The 14,825-nt window shown below is 40.0% G+C and overlaps 1 protein-coding gene across 4 annotated transcripts in view; it reads right to left on the reverse strand.

The window, feature by feature from the left end:
* LOC110473608 (VPS10 domain-containing receptor SorCS1) overlaps positions 1 to 14,825 on the reverse strand; it is a 258,920-nt gene that overhangs the window by 175,469 nt on the left and 68,626 nt on the right. For all 4 annotated transcript variants that reach the window (XM_031505274.3, XM_085582756.1, XM_085582759.1 and 1 more), the window contains exon 2: positions 771 to 838. In XM_031505274.3, the coding sequence (XP_031361134.3) occupies positions 771 to 838 (68 nt within the window). The remainder of the gene's footprint in view (positions 1 to 770; positions 839 to 14,825) is intronic.

The following is a 14,825-nucleotide window of genomic DNA, read 5'->3' on the forward strand; positions in this document are numbered from 1 at the left end:
AGCAGCCTATCCACCTTCATCAGTGACCTGCATACAAGACTCCCAAGCATCCCACCAAAGTTTCACACAGGAGTCTATGAGAAAACCATCCTTTCAGCTCATGGAAGCAGTACTAGAGACAGGTGAAAGAGGAAACAGCTCTTTTATTTTTCAGGGAAATAAAACCAGGCACCCTCTGATCACACTGAGTGCAAATGACTGCCTTAAGAAATTGTTCATGGCCCAGCTCTTCCCTTTGGTCACATATAGTGCATGGTATGCTTTTAAATCATGAAAGTATCAAAACACTCCCTACAAATTGGTCCAGCAGTGAAGTTCACACAAGTGGAAATCAATTATCTAGTACTAATCCCATCAGTTCTAATCAACAGATGTTGAAAATTCACTCATAGGTATTCCCCCAGCCTCAGCAACACTGGCTTTTCATAAGGATCACTCGGGCAGACCAGCCATGAGATGCTTCATTATAAACAAGGACTTTGGGCTTTTCACTGCTCTCAAAAGTAAACCAATTGGTTGATTTCAGTCTGAATAATATGGGAAAGGTAATATCAAAAGACAATATCTGAGAAGTACCTTATCTGGCTGAAACAAGACAATGAGACTTCAGCCTTTTTGTCCTTGAGTATGAAAGGACAGGAGTGAGAAAAAGTTCAGCTAGAAACCTTCCAGCACTTTTAAAGAAATCCAATTAAATTCAATAAAAGAATTGTATCAGGCTTTTCCTATTTACGTAAGGTGGTAATTATTAACTCTATTTATCTCCATACCTCCAAAGAGAGCTCTCTGTGATGCTTCCCAGGTTGTAGTCATAGAGCTTTGTCAGAATTAGAATCACCTAAAAGCAAAAGAAGAAATCATGGTTAGTCTCAAACAATTACGATATCATAGAAGTGAAATGACCCTGGGGAGGGCTTAGGATTCCTTGAATGGGTGCTTAACATAATTGAATGAATTGTTAAAAGTGATTGCCTAAACTGACATGGAAAGTATTTGCAGAGATAGATGTTAAGGCTTTTTTTGGACTTTTTTTGTTCAGTTCCTCTGCATGACATCTCCAACAGTTTCTTCCCTTAACCCCAGGAGGCAGAGTGCAGTGGGAATGAGTTCAGATCTAGACAGAGTTTCAGGATACAAGATGAGATCCTGTATGCAGTAGAAATAGGGACTATTTTCTACTCTGTTTCACAGACACTGAAGCTGCTGATCCTTTTCATAGCTGTGGTGCACAGATAACCCACTGGCCTGTCTCCAAACATTTTCTGGTTGCAGCAGATGATTTGACACAAGCAAATGATCACCGGTGGACTGGCTGGACATCAGGAAAAATCTCAATAAGGGTAATAGTTCAACACCTGGACAGACTACCCAGAACATCTGTAAAGCCTCCATCCTTGGAGTTTTTTAACACCTGCCTAGGCAAAGTCATGGCTGACCTGATCTAAAGCTGGTGATAACACTGCTTTGAGAAAGAGGTTGAACTGTGGGCCTTCAAATATCTCTAACAACTGATGCTTCTATAACTTCACTAAAAAGTTTTAGGTTTAGCCAGAATGGAATTGTTTCCAAGTTTATGACTTTTATTAGCTCTTTTGAAAAAGAGCTTTCCCTCCTGCCAAAGCAGGCACTTCTAGAATAAAATTATCTTACCAGGGTGAGGAAAGCAATTTTAGCAAAAAGAATTTGCAGCAAAGGATTTCAGCCTGCTCTTTTGTTAGTGTCTTTAAAAACTTATTTCTGACTTTCAAGATGATGAGCTTCTTTAACAAGATCTACATTTGGGACAAACTACCAGGCCATTATTATTGCTACTAATTTATTTTGCATGTCTGCCTGCCAACTCACCGTATATCTTATCCTCCTCCTTATCCCATTAAAACCACAGTAAATTAGAGACCCAACTCTTATCTGACAAAACCTCTGATCTATACACCTCTTATTTTCAGCCTGTATTCCTAAGAAATGAGGATCACAGACACAAAGTCCTCCTGGTCCCTTGATAAAGTTGTTAACTTCAACCAATTTGGCTGAGCAGCAAAGGACTGTAGGAAGTTCAGTGCCCATCAGCCCAATGCCAGCTGGCACCAGCCTGGCACAGAATTGCCACATGGGGAGGAACAGACCTCACCACTGCCTTCTCCAAAGCCAAAAGCCCATCTACCTTCTCCACACCCTGAAACAGCCACAATGAGAATTATCTTCTTCCAATACAGTCAGCACATGCGACAGCAGAAAGAGCAGTACAGGGGGCAGAGAGCACACCTCTGACATCTCCTTCTACAGCACAACTCCAGAATCACTGCCAGCATGGAGAAAGGCTGCCCAGAGCACTTCCTATCTGCATGAACACAAGTCATGTGCAGCTCATGGGGAACACAGCAGCCACAATTCCCCTCTGCTCCCAGGGCACCCTGACATGAGCATCCCCCCTGCTCCCCAAAACCCCAGTGCTGGCAGCTCCCCTCTCTCCTGGCAGGTCTCTCTTTGAAGAGGGAGCCAAGGTGGGAAGCCTCAGCCAAGGCAGAAGCCAGAGCTGGGGTGGGCACATATTCTCTCCCAGGGCTACAGGCAATCAGGGCTTTGTAAATCCTGTGTTTCCATCTGCACCCTCCCAGGAATGCTTATCAATGACAGCAGGGCAGCTGGCAGCTCCAGATCTGGAGCTGTGTCACTGCCACCCCTCACAGCACCCTCTGGACAGGTCTGCAAATCCCCTACTTAGCAAGAAAATAAAAACCAAGGGAGGAGACCAAAGAAGGGGATGGGATATGCACATAAAACCTTTCTGAATATCAACCCAATGAAAGGTATCTGTGAACTCCACTCCTGTGTGCAGACATCATGTGGGAGCTGCACACAGCCTCAGCTTCGAGCCTCCCTGGGACCTGCAAAGCAGCTGCACAGTTCCTTCTATCTCCTTCCAAGTCCTGTTTTCTCCTCTTGTCCCTCTCCTCCTCTGCTTGCCAGAGGCACCAGAGACATCAAAGACTAATGAATGTTTCCCCCAGTTAATATTTTGACATCTGGTAGTTTTAGAAGCAGACCTGAAGACAGCAGGCATAGAAATTGGGAAGAATAAACACGAAAAGCAGTGTGACTTTTTTTTTTTTTATCCCTGTTCCTTGCCACTGGTTGATGTACTCTTGGGGAAGATCATACAAGAAACAGTAAAATCCCAGAATTAGAATCAGTCTAATTTTATGGAATACTAAGATCAGGAGTGTGTAATTACTGGTGCTAAATAGACTGAGAATTATTTTTCATAAAATACTCAGATTTTTACTTTTTCCCAAGTGAGGAAAATTTACAAATCTTATAAGAGCCATGAAAGAAGACTCCATTGAGAATTTTAATCTCATCATTTGAGTGGAGAAAAATTGTAATTGACATCCCAAAAAGAATATGAAATGACAAAAAAAATTAAAAGTGCCAGTAGAAGAAATCAAAATATTTCACCTCCAGAGGGCTGGAACGTCTCTTTTGTTCCCTTTTCTTCCTTGATAAATTTCAGTAAAACCCACACAATCTTAAAGTTCTGTAGTTGCCTTGGAACTGATGGGGGAAGAAAGCCAGCTGCATTCCATCACCCTTTTTGATACAGCTCTAACAATCCTTCTGCAGAGGCATCCCTGGCCCCATCCCAACATGCATGTCAGTCACTGACTAGATACATCAAGAACCTTAAGTAATGTTGCTATATCCTGACTTCCCAGTAAATTTAGGAAAAAAACTTAGCATTTAACATTCCCAAGATTTGTATTTGACAGCACGCTGCAGCAGACACATGCACCAAGTTCTGGATTAACAGCTTAGATATCTCCACTTGGTGCAGGAACTATTAGCCTTGAACAGGTACACTACTTCAACACCCCACACAAGAGCTTTTTCTATTAGAAGCTTTTTAATTTTTGAGAATCTGTATCAGCTTCCAAATATCTTTAAGATTATCCATGGTTTCAGCAGTCTCCTTCTGTCATTTACTATGGTTCAAATACCAGTAATAGATCTGCTCAAACATATATGTGTAAAACAAACAAATCACTGGGCAGAAAATTAGTTATTTCTGCCCTAGAGGTCACTATTCTTCTTCCCCCTTTGTAATGATAGTTGAGTAACCTATGCAAGGCCATGATTTCAGATATATTTACTTTTTCAGAAATCATTTTTCTTCTTTGCTGTTCTCATTTCTTTGTTATTTAGCCTGCAAAGGTTAGTTCGTGTTTAAGATTGTTTATTTTTTTTTTTCCCACACCCTCTCTGGCTGTCACTGTGTAGTACTGAGAAACCTAATGAACAGAGACATGCATATTATGTTGTTCTAAATGTCAGAATAGGGGCTGTGAAGAAGCACAGTAATGAAATGAAAATAGCGTCTCGCCTTTTCTTCATTTTTTTGCTTTGTTTTTGCTTTCTGGGACTGTGTGTTTTTCTCCCTTTTTTACCACTTACCAATCAATGCAAGCTAACAAGAGCAAGAAGAAAAAAACCAAGCAAACTAGAAATAGCATGAAAAGGAACTAAAAATCCAGTCTTATTCCAGCTCTGCTGTGAATACAGATAACCCTTCCTCTTGCATAGAAATACAAGGCTTCAGAAAGTCTGTTTTTCATTAGGATCAGCACTTGAAGTGGATTATTCTGCCATAGCAGGTGGGAAAGAGAAGGAGAAACAAACTTTATCACTTTTGCACTGACAGCTCAGAGAAAAAGATATCTGATCCTAGGTTTACCACATCCTAAAGTGAATGCACCTACCAAAAGATAGAGCATTAAAAATGGGTTTAGTTACTCGGACAAAGTGAAAGAAAGAGGCACCTGGGAAGACAGACTGACAAAAGGGGTGCTTAAACCTGGCTCACCATCTCCCAAAGGAAATCAGTTCCCAGTGGCTATTCTGGGTAAGACAAGGTATTCTCACCTTGGACACCATCATGGTTTTCTTCAAACCATGAGAACATTTTCAAAAAATGTTCAATAAAACCCATATTTTGTTAATGAATCCTGACCTCTAACTGCTTTTTAAAACTTGAGATGTGAAGGACCATCTATAGGTTTCAAAACATAAGTCAGTGGCTGGAGAGAAGAGACTGCTCTGTGCTACATCAGGCCCTAGGAGGATCTTTGCTATCACAGAAGAAATTCTAGGGTAAACATGGCTAAATTGTCCCCAGACCTACTTTGGCTTATGACCAAGTGATCCATGCTGTCTCACAGTACCCTCCCTTGCTCTTCTGACCCAGGTTTACAACTGGCTTAGATCTTTGTCTTGACCTTTATCTTAAATCTTTGTCTTTCAACTACTCTGTAAATACTTCTAGCAAGGTTCCCTCAGGATACGGGCCAGAGCTTGTTCTTTACTACAGCACAAGTTCCAAATGTAATTAAATGGTTTTCTCCTCTGGCAAAAAAAAAAAATATTTCTCTCATCAAACAGTGCTGAACTAGCTGGCCAGGAAGGTAGTGGAAGTCTGCACTCTGCTACTGATCAGGTTCATAACTCACCGGGAAGGAAGCAACAGGCTTTACCTGTGCCTCTGTACCTCATCTGGGGTCACCATGTGTGTCCTCAAAGCAAATCAGCCACCACTGCCACCGAAAGCAGCACTGAGGAGCTCTCAGCACACAGGGTCAGGCAGCTGTGACACTCCTCAGTGGGAACTGACCATGGCGAATTTGTTCCTGGGAATGCAACACGAGTACTGTGCTAAAAGATGCTCATTTAAAGCTCAGCTTACCAAAGACATGGACTACAACAATCACTGTGTTTGAGGTTTGATCACCATTATTAAAGACCCACCACACAACATGGTCTGTGATAATCCAACTCAAGTTCATGCACACCAACAGAGCTCTTATCTTCAATACATTTTATCAGAGGTATTCCCATCATCATCCCTAGGTCCTCTCAGTGCTTTCCACCTTACACAGCTCAACAAGGTCTAAATTCATAGCAAACACTTTCATGGGCTTTGTAGTGATAGAAATTCTTCAAACAGAACACCACCATCAATTTTCTAAAGGTGTTCACTGTAGCTTCTTGGGCTCTGAATTTTACAATGTTATCTGCAGACTGAACTAACCCTGAGCCAGAAAGATGACCCCTACAGGGGCTTTGAATCCTACAGGATTCAAATGTTGATTTCAAATCACAACACACTTTGCTTAACAAGTCAAAACCAGAACCAAACCTCTTTAGCATTTTCAGACTTTCATGCTTTACATGTATTTTTGCACACATTTCAGTCAAGGCTGCAGCTGTCCTGGGATAATCTACATTACTAAAAAACATGTACTTATTAATCTACTTTCCTGACTTGCACACCATCAGCTCTCAGCATGAGTTGAGCATAGACTGTTCATCAACATTTTTTAAATCATTTGGACATGGTATATTTGATAAAATATTTCTCATACTTGATTGATAGCAGCATTTTGAATCAGCTTCTTGTGAGGACTATTGATGTGGTGATCAGACATCTCCTTTTGAGTGCTGAAATCCCAGGAGAAAAAAAAAAAAAAAAAAAAAAAAAAAAAGGAAGGTTCCTGTACCCCACCACCCTCACAACCCAAGGAAAACCTTCAGGGCACTATTCTGTCCTGACTCCTTATCCACAACCATGGATTTCAACATCTCAGGCTGCTATCTTCTATGCCTTGATAGCATATTCATTTCCACCATAAGAGAACTAAGCTGGGTCTTCAGGAGCTCCACCTTTGGCTCTGTACCAGAACTAGCAGCATAGCAGAAAGCATCTACTTTCAGCCATGTGCCAGCTCCACACTCTGCACTACGAGCTGATCCTCAGGATGTGCTCAAGGAAAGAGCAGCTGCCACAGCCATCTTCTCCTGCGGTGCTTTCCACTCATGCAAGGAGCATGCAACACTTGCAGAGCTGCTGGAACTCAACACACCCCATCTGCAGTTTGGCTGCTCCGCTGCTACCAGCTGAAAAGGTTTAGTCACAGGCACTGCCTCACACAGAGACAGGCAGCCTGCAGTGTGACAGATGTTTAATGTAGCATTTTACATACAGCTATGTAAAATGTGGTAGCTAGATTTATTGGTGTAACTATATTTGCACGACTCTCTGATGAAACAGTCACGCTGCCTTCTAATTGGGGAGAGAGAAACAAATACCCAGGCACAATCAAGACAGTTTAAGTACACCTCAAAGTGCAGTGATCCATGAATCCCTTATTAAACTCTAGAGATCCCTTCCTTCGCCTACTTAACAGGAACACAAGTCAATAACAAAGAAGCACTAAATTAAGTTTTCACGAGCATGCTGGTCTTCTATAATTGAGCAGGAAACTAAAGGACTTGAAGCTGTTCTATGCATTATGAGTCAATAAACCATCATTCTCAGGCTGTCATGTTTGAGAGTTTGCACTTTCAAAAACTGGAAATAATTGGGCACCTATCTGTTCCCTTCATCTCTACTTTCCCAGTTTCACCCAGAACCCTGGGACTGTAAATAACGCAACCAGAACACAGGAATATTCTCAATGAACTCTTTGGTGAGACAGCTATGTGAAGAAATGCTTCCAAATAAATTCACAAATTAGCCTGAATAATTCACTGAGAATTTTACAGACTGCTCATGAATAAAAGAAAAAAAAAAAAAATTTGAGAGAACTGATTATTTGGGGAAAATTACTTATACCAATCTTGTTCCTCATAAGATTTTTAGCATTTTTATACCAGCCAGAGATATCAGGGATTCTACCAAACACTCAAGTAGTAAGAACTATGGAGTCATGAAGACTTTTGTGATTTGCTTTCCACGTGGACTCCAGGATCAACAGGGGTGCAGTGACAGAGGAGGACAACCACAGAGTTATACAGCTAAACTACCAAATCTCCATTTCACCGATCTCTGTTACAAAGAACCCATAAGGTAAAATTCCTTAATTTTTCTATAGCCATCAATGAACAGAAAAAAGGCCTGATATTGCCCACTATCCCACCTGTAGCACAAGAGATAGAGGTTTAGAGGGAAAGCATTAAAAATTGTCCATGTAGAGGGTGGCTCTTCCCTTTAATAACTTCCATAAGTCATCAGATTAAACTCTTCCTAATTCAAAAACTATTGTGACTATTGTGCCTAATAATAAAAGGATCAGAGAGAGCAATCAAGGATGATCAAAGATGTGGAATGACCTTTTTTTAGTGAGAAATTACTCCAACTATCAATCCAAGAGACAAAGGAGATATGAAAGACATCTGTAAAGTCACAAGTGTACTGAATTTATTATTCACTACTTTTCAGCATATAGGACCAAGCAAACCTGGGAAGTTAAAAATATTACGTATATATAAGTAGGGGAGTTCCTTCCCACTCCATTTTGTGGATACCAGAAATTTACTATAAGCTCAAGGGGAAACAGAAATTCAGGGGGAAAATGCACATTAAGGTCAAATAATGAAACTATATGTAGCAATATTTGTGCAAGTTTTCCCAAGTATACAATTTTAGCCACATTTAAAGAGAGAATACGGCCAATTCCTTTGTTCTTATAGCTGTCATAGGTAGCTTTAGGACTCATGAACTTGTATAAATTTGTCATAGTTATTCCTATTTTTGGCATCTATAAAAATCACCTGTAGGCCAGAAATTCAATGTTTGCCAAATACAGATACCAGTATTTCGTTTCTTAACTTGTATAATTCAATCAGTAGAGCAAGATGTATGGCAGTTTCTATTACACTCAGCTTACAGAGGTCCCTGGCATGGTGACAACTTTTAGAATAGACAGCAACAGAAATTATTATAAAGAGAGGCTAAATGCAGCATCTTTCTCCTTCAAACCTTTTAAAGATAGCCCCAGTCTTCATGCTTGTCAACAGAATGAAACAGAAATTTGTTACAGTCTGAGAAGTATTTAAAATGCTACCACCACCAAAGCCAAGAGAAGGAGACTGTAGTAACTAAAGCCCAAAGGTCAAGACACTGAGTTACTGCTTTTCCTGGCTTTGAAAAGGACTCAAAGCTAGGCCTATCAAATTCCAGAAAAACACCTTGCCCACTGACATGCTGAATAACTTATAGAGTAGAATTAATTCCCTGCTCTGAGTCCTTCTTTTCCCACACTGAAATCCCTTTTCACTAATTCCTCTTTCATTCAATAAGAATCTGCTTCATGGAAATATTTCTGAGCTGTTCCAAACATAATTAACTAAACCAAAGAACCAAACACAAACCAAATAAATTAAAAGGAGCAAAAGGAAAATCTAGCAAGTAAATTACTGTAGGAAAAAAACCTGAGATACTCAGGTTTCTAAGAAAATGTAACAACCAAATTTCTTCCAGTGGCAGAATCAGACAGGAAAGATGGGAAGGAGAACAAAAACAATGGAATAGACATCCTGTCATCTTGAAAAGTTTTAATACAAAGGCAAATAATTATGAAAGAGACAGGGTTTCATTTCAGAAGACAAAAGTGGGTATAGAGAGAATCGATTACACACTATAATTGCATTGATGCTTAAAAGCCATTAGCATGAGAGCTCAGTGCATGTTTCAAGAGGGAAATACAGTCTTCTGTTTATTCATTTCACCAAATACCCACATAGGCCTTTAGGGGATTGTTTCAGAATTAAGACCAGAGGAGGGAAAAGCCCTAAACTACTTGGAAAGAAAATTCTTCTCTTATGCCCCATTATATTCACTGGCAGTCAGCAGCTTGTGCTTAAACATGCAGTCACTGGCAATGATTTGGAGTGGACACCCAGAAAGGGTGGAAGGGTCAAGTGGAAAAAAGCACTTTGCTGTTCTGTGCCTGGCCTGCTCCTGGCTTGCTACTGAAACACTCAAACATTCCAGAGGCTCTGGGCTTTGCCAAGGGACAAAGATTTCAAGTGCTGAGAAACCATTTCTGAAGGAAAGCAGGAAAGCCAGCAGATCTACAAGTAAAAATTTAATTCTGAGGAGATTCTCAGACACCTGTTCTCTTGTGCAAAGTAGGACTTGCAGCATAGAGCTAAAAGCACATAACACTTAGAGAAAGAGGGAATATGCAAGAAAATACTTATGAAAATGTGCCAGCCAGCCACCAGGATCCTACTTTGTAAGCTCTATTTATGGTGGTGCCTTTCTGGTTAAGACCCAGAAGTCCTAAAGGATTTAGAAATACCCACGAACTCCAATCACTCTGTTTTCCCCTAACCAGTAATCCAAGGCTCTACTTGAACATAATTCACCCAAATCTACCTGAAGAAAACATGAAGAGGAAATGTAGCCCAAAGGGCAACCAAGGTGAGAAAGGGTGAAGATATTCCTCCTTGGGAAAAGAACTATGTCCTGGGAGAAATACTGGGGGTGGGGGATACACACAATCAAAAAACAGAGATTTATACCACACCCAGTTGTTTATTATGGAGCTCACTACAGAATATAAAAGTGAAAAATTAGCATGCAATGAATAATTTATTTAGCACTTTACTATTGTTTCAACAAATCACTTTCATGAAAGCAATGTGTATTCAAGCAATAAATCACTGCTTAGCACTCTGGCACAAGCAAAAGATAATACTTGATGGTATTATTGAGTGATGCTGCATGGCCACAAGGCAACTACAACAAAGATAAGGATGATATCCTTGAATAATAGACTGTCTCTCTCCTACTCCAGGGAAAAAATTGGATCTTTAAGGTAAAACTTTCATCCTGGGGCAGCAGGGGTAGTGAAACTTAAGACCATAAGGTGCCTTTTGCCTTTAGGTCCCTAAAGTGCCCTGAAAACATTAATTTATCACTCCTTTCAAGAGCTCTGTGATGCAAGCTGGTTTCATTACAAACATCAAGCATTCAGAGTTCAGGAGAATTTGTTGCAAGAGGCAGGGTGGGAACACTAATCCTGATGAGCCCCTTGGTCTTCAGTCTTGAAATTGTTCTTCCCTGTCCTCTAACAGAGGAAGAGGTGGCTTCACAAGCTCCTGACCTGCTCTGTTCAGTCACAACTTCCACCCTTGTCCAGCTCTAAAGGACATGAACCAAAGCTTTCTCTTCCCCTTCTTGCAATCCTACTGGATTTTACATCCACACAGATGGGAACATAAACTTTTTGGACTGATCTTCAGTCAGTGATGAACACTGACTTGAAAGACACAAGGTATGTTTCCCAGAAACTGAGAAAACAAACAAGTCTGGTGTAAAAATGATTTTTATTCTCCACATTCTTTTGCTGCACTGTGTTGGGGACATCTATTCTTCCAAACCCTGTTCATCCAAAAACACTCTCTATGATTCCCTGTGCATCTTTCACTAACAAATTATAATAAAATGCATCACTCCATTGACAAACTTGGTAGGTCTCATTTTAGGGCAACCCCATATTAATGGAGTTAAATTAGAAATTAATTTGGCTCAGGCCTGAGATTTAGAAAGTGCCTTATGAGCTCTCTGTCTGCCAACACTAACCTGGTGTCTTCTTACTCCTTAATAGTGATAAGAAGAGATGATGAAAAATCAAGTCCTTGTATTCTCAGCTTCTCCCAAATCAGCAGAAACCTCAAGGTGAAATTCAGTACAATACTTACTTTGTGTGTTAATCACATAAACAACACCAGAAAGCAAGAATTTAGTGCACTTGGTTTGCCATGAACAAACAGGACAAACCACCAATTCAGCTTGCACTCACTGGTCCCCACAGGCCAGGAAATAAGAGGAATTAGAGTAACACGGGGCTTTCCAGTGTCTCCTTACTATAGAAAGAGACAGGGCAGAAGGTAAGGACAATTAACCTTAAATAATCAGATGTCTTTATTACTGAAAACTAGATCACTCCAAAACTGAGTGAGCCCAGTCTCAAACAGAGACATTTCAACCATCACAGAGTACATTTTGTCATTTGACAAATTATAATATATGCCTGATTAGACAAGAAAATTCTTCCTGCATTCTTCCACCCACTCCAGCTGCAACAAAATATGCCATCAGCAGCTGTTTATATGAAGCTGGAAGGCATCTCGAGACCAATTATAAGGCAAAGGTCATATTTTCCAAGCTGTTTATAGACAGTAATTTGTAAAGCTGTAATGTCACACGTTGTCAATAATTCAAGGTGGGAAATTTAAACAGCTAATAGATCATCAATTCTTCACTTTTCCACCTTATTTCTTTTTCCCCAAGGAGCTGTTTAACCATGCTTCATCTCAGTGTATTCCTTGAACCTCAGACTCAAGGGTTTCCATTAGTTTATGGAAAGAAACTTAGGATGGCAAGATGTGAGTAATCCCATAACAGGCACCCAGGGATCATAACAGACATAAAGTGCACATTTCAGACCTGGGATATAAATTGCTGTTAAAGGTCTAATCTCACTGGGGCTCTATATTCTGTAAAACAGATTGATGCTGTCAGAATGAAAACTCTTGCATTTTAGCGAGGAGAAGATAATTTAGTCGAAACAACTTTTTAAATGAAGATATACACAAAGTAAGATTCCCCAATTCTTTTGTGGGATAAGAACAAACAAAGCAACCAGACGCACAAAATCCTGTCATCAAAACATAAATTACAGGTTATTTATTTTTTTTCTTCAAACTACTCCCATCCAATTTACAGCTACCAATTAAAGATGAAACAGCTCCCATGGGTGTCATCAACTCTGACAGCAAGCCAGGGCAGGGCTAGCACAAGCATCAATATAACAACAGTGTAAGGGGGTTTCACCTTGGAAAGCTGCACCCATCTGTTGCTGCATTCCCACCTAGGATCCTCATGGAATTTGTTGTGGCAAAACAACACTTTGAGAAACTAGGAATGTCTACTGACCTGCAGCACTGATGCAAACTTCTTCAGGAAGATCATACAAACCTTCAAGCTGCATGTTCACATTCCCATAGGAAAACTAAAATTGTGGCTATCATGACAATGTCCAACAGAAGTTAATTATTCCACCTTGTAATCAGCTATACTATTTATAACTAATATATATACGACAATCAATTTAGCAGCACTATGACCAAAATGGCAGTCCCCTCAAGCTTGAAAAAAAAAAAAAAAAAAAAAAAACCACAAGGTTTTTCTTCTTCAGAAAGTCCTTTATTGCTCTCTATATTTTTCCCTCCTCTTCAAACTTGAGTCTTATATTTCCTTTGCTACAGTTTTTAAGCCTCCTACTTATAAAGTAAAAAGAAAGGCACATGTCTGCTGCAGAGGGTTCATCTTTTAAAAGTTAGGGGGCAGGGTGGAACAGTAACTTGCACCTCTCATCTCCTCTTTCCCCTGGCACACATTTTATCAAGAAGCTACCTCAAAAGGAGGAGAAAGTCAAAGAATATTACAAGCCAACACACAAAAATCTTATTAACCCACTAAGATGTGTGACTAAGATCCTATTATCTGAAGGATAAAAAAACCTAAGCTGCCTTCTGCCTATATCCTCAAGGCTTTGGCAGAACACACAGGAAAGACGCATCCCAAGTGACTGGTGAACTTCATTTTTCCTCCTCCTCACTCACTGTCAAGTGAGATGTAGGAGGAGATATTCTTATTTTTCTATATATAAATTACCTAAGTTCAGGATTTTCATGTGGTATTTTGGGAATGAAAAAGCCAAGTCACTTTCTGGCTTCCTCTCTCAGCACAGGGCAAAACACAAAGGCCAAAAGGCTACTGGGTAGAAGCCAATTATCAAAACTGCAACACCCAAACTATCAACCATTTTTTATAACATCTGACCAGTGTTATCATCCAGGTTCAACAGTGATGCTTAAAATCATCCTGTAGAAGCAGATGTCCTTTAGAATTCAGACACTGTAGGAAATCAGCACTGGTTTGGCCATTCCCTCTAGTGAGAGTATCTTTGATATCTTAAAAAACACCCCAAAACCCTCTTACATTAAACAAAAGTATACCAACACATGGGAGCAAGGAGGATTTCTTTATCAGGTATCAGCCCCAGAACTTACCCACACACACACCAATCTCCCTGATGGTTTTGCCATGCACTCTTTATTTAAGCTTGTTAAAAATGAAAAGAAATGTACTGACTGTCATTTTCAAAATTCCTATAACTTGAGAAAAATTTCCATTAGTGCCTGCCAACAAAAGTAACCATCCTGCCTGAAGTGTGCAGCACAGAAAAATGGCCCATTCCTCTCAACACACTGCAAAGAAATGTATTCTTTTATCAGCTGCATCAATGCAAAAGTGAAAGCTGGAGGAAACATATTTTGAGCTCTTCTCAGAATTTCAGACTCAATAAAAACCTTTCATACTGAAAGCTTAAGAGTTTCAGGATTTCTGGGTATTTTTCCACATCTTGTTAACATTACACAAATAACATCCTACAGATACAGAAGTAGTGAATCCCAATCTTTATAGGCAGGAGTCACCCCTGAGAGTCTAACAAAGGATTCAAACACTTGAAGCTCTGGCAAGTCCCAGATAATCTGGGAGCATAGAGAGCATTGGCTTAGAAACTTAATTCCAGAAGCACTCAACCACTTGAATATTATACTTCCACTTTTAGGTACTCCTTTTCTTTAAAAAAAAAACACTTCATTTCTGAGTGCAAACCTGCAGCAAAATAAGCACCTCTCCCACTTACACATTTCTGCTCTTTCAGCATTGCACTCCCAAATTTTAGTCCACTGATCTTTTCACTCAACCCTACTCAGCTTCCTCCAACAGCAAACCAATCTGCTCTTGCCCTTGATGAAGAAGGGTTTTAAAGACCTGAATTTTGCTCCAAAACTGGATATTGCTTCCATATCTCTCTCATCTGCATGCAATTACCCCCAAAACTCACTAGAGAAATAGCATGGATTCATTTGTTACAACAGAGACTCCCCTTAAATTATTTCTAAAGGAAACTTTC

This window comes from Lonchura striata, chromosome 6 (assembly GCF_050655825.1).
Source record: "Lonchura striata isolate lonStrDom1 chromosome 6, ASM5065582v1, whole genome shotgun sequence".
NCBI classification, from domain to species: domain Eukaryota; kingdom Metazoa; phylum Chordata; class Aves; order Passeriformes; family Estrildidae; genus Lonchura; species Lonchura striata.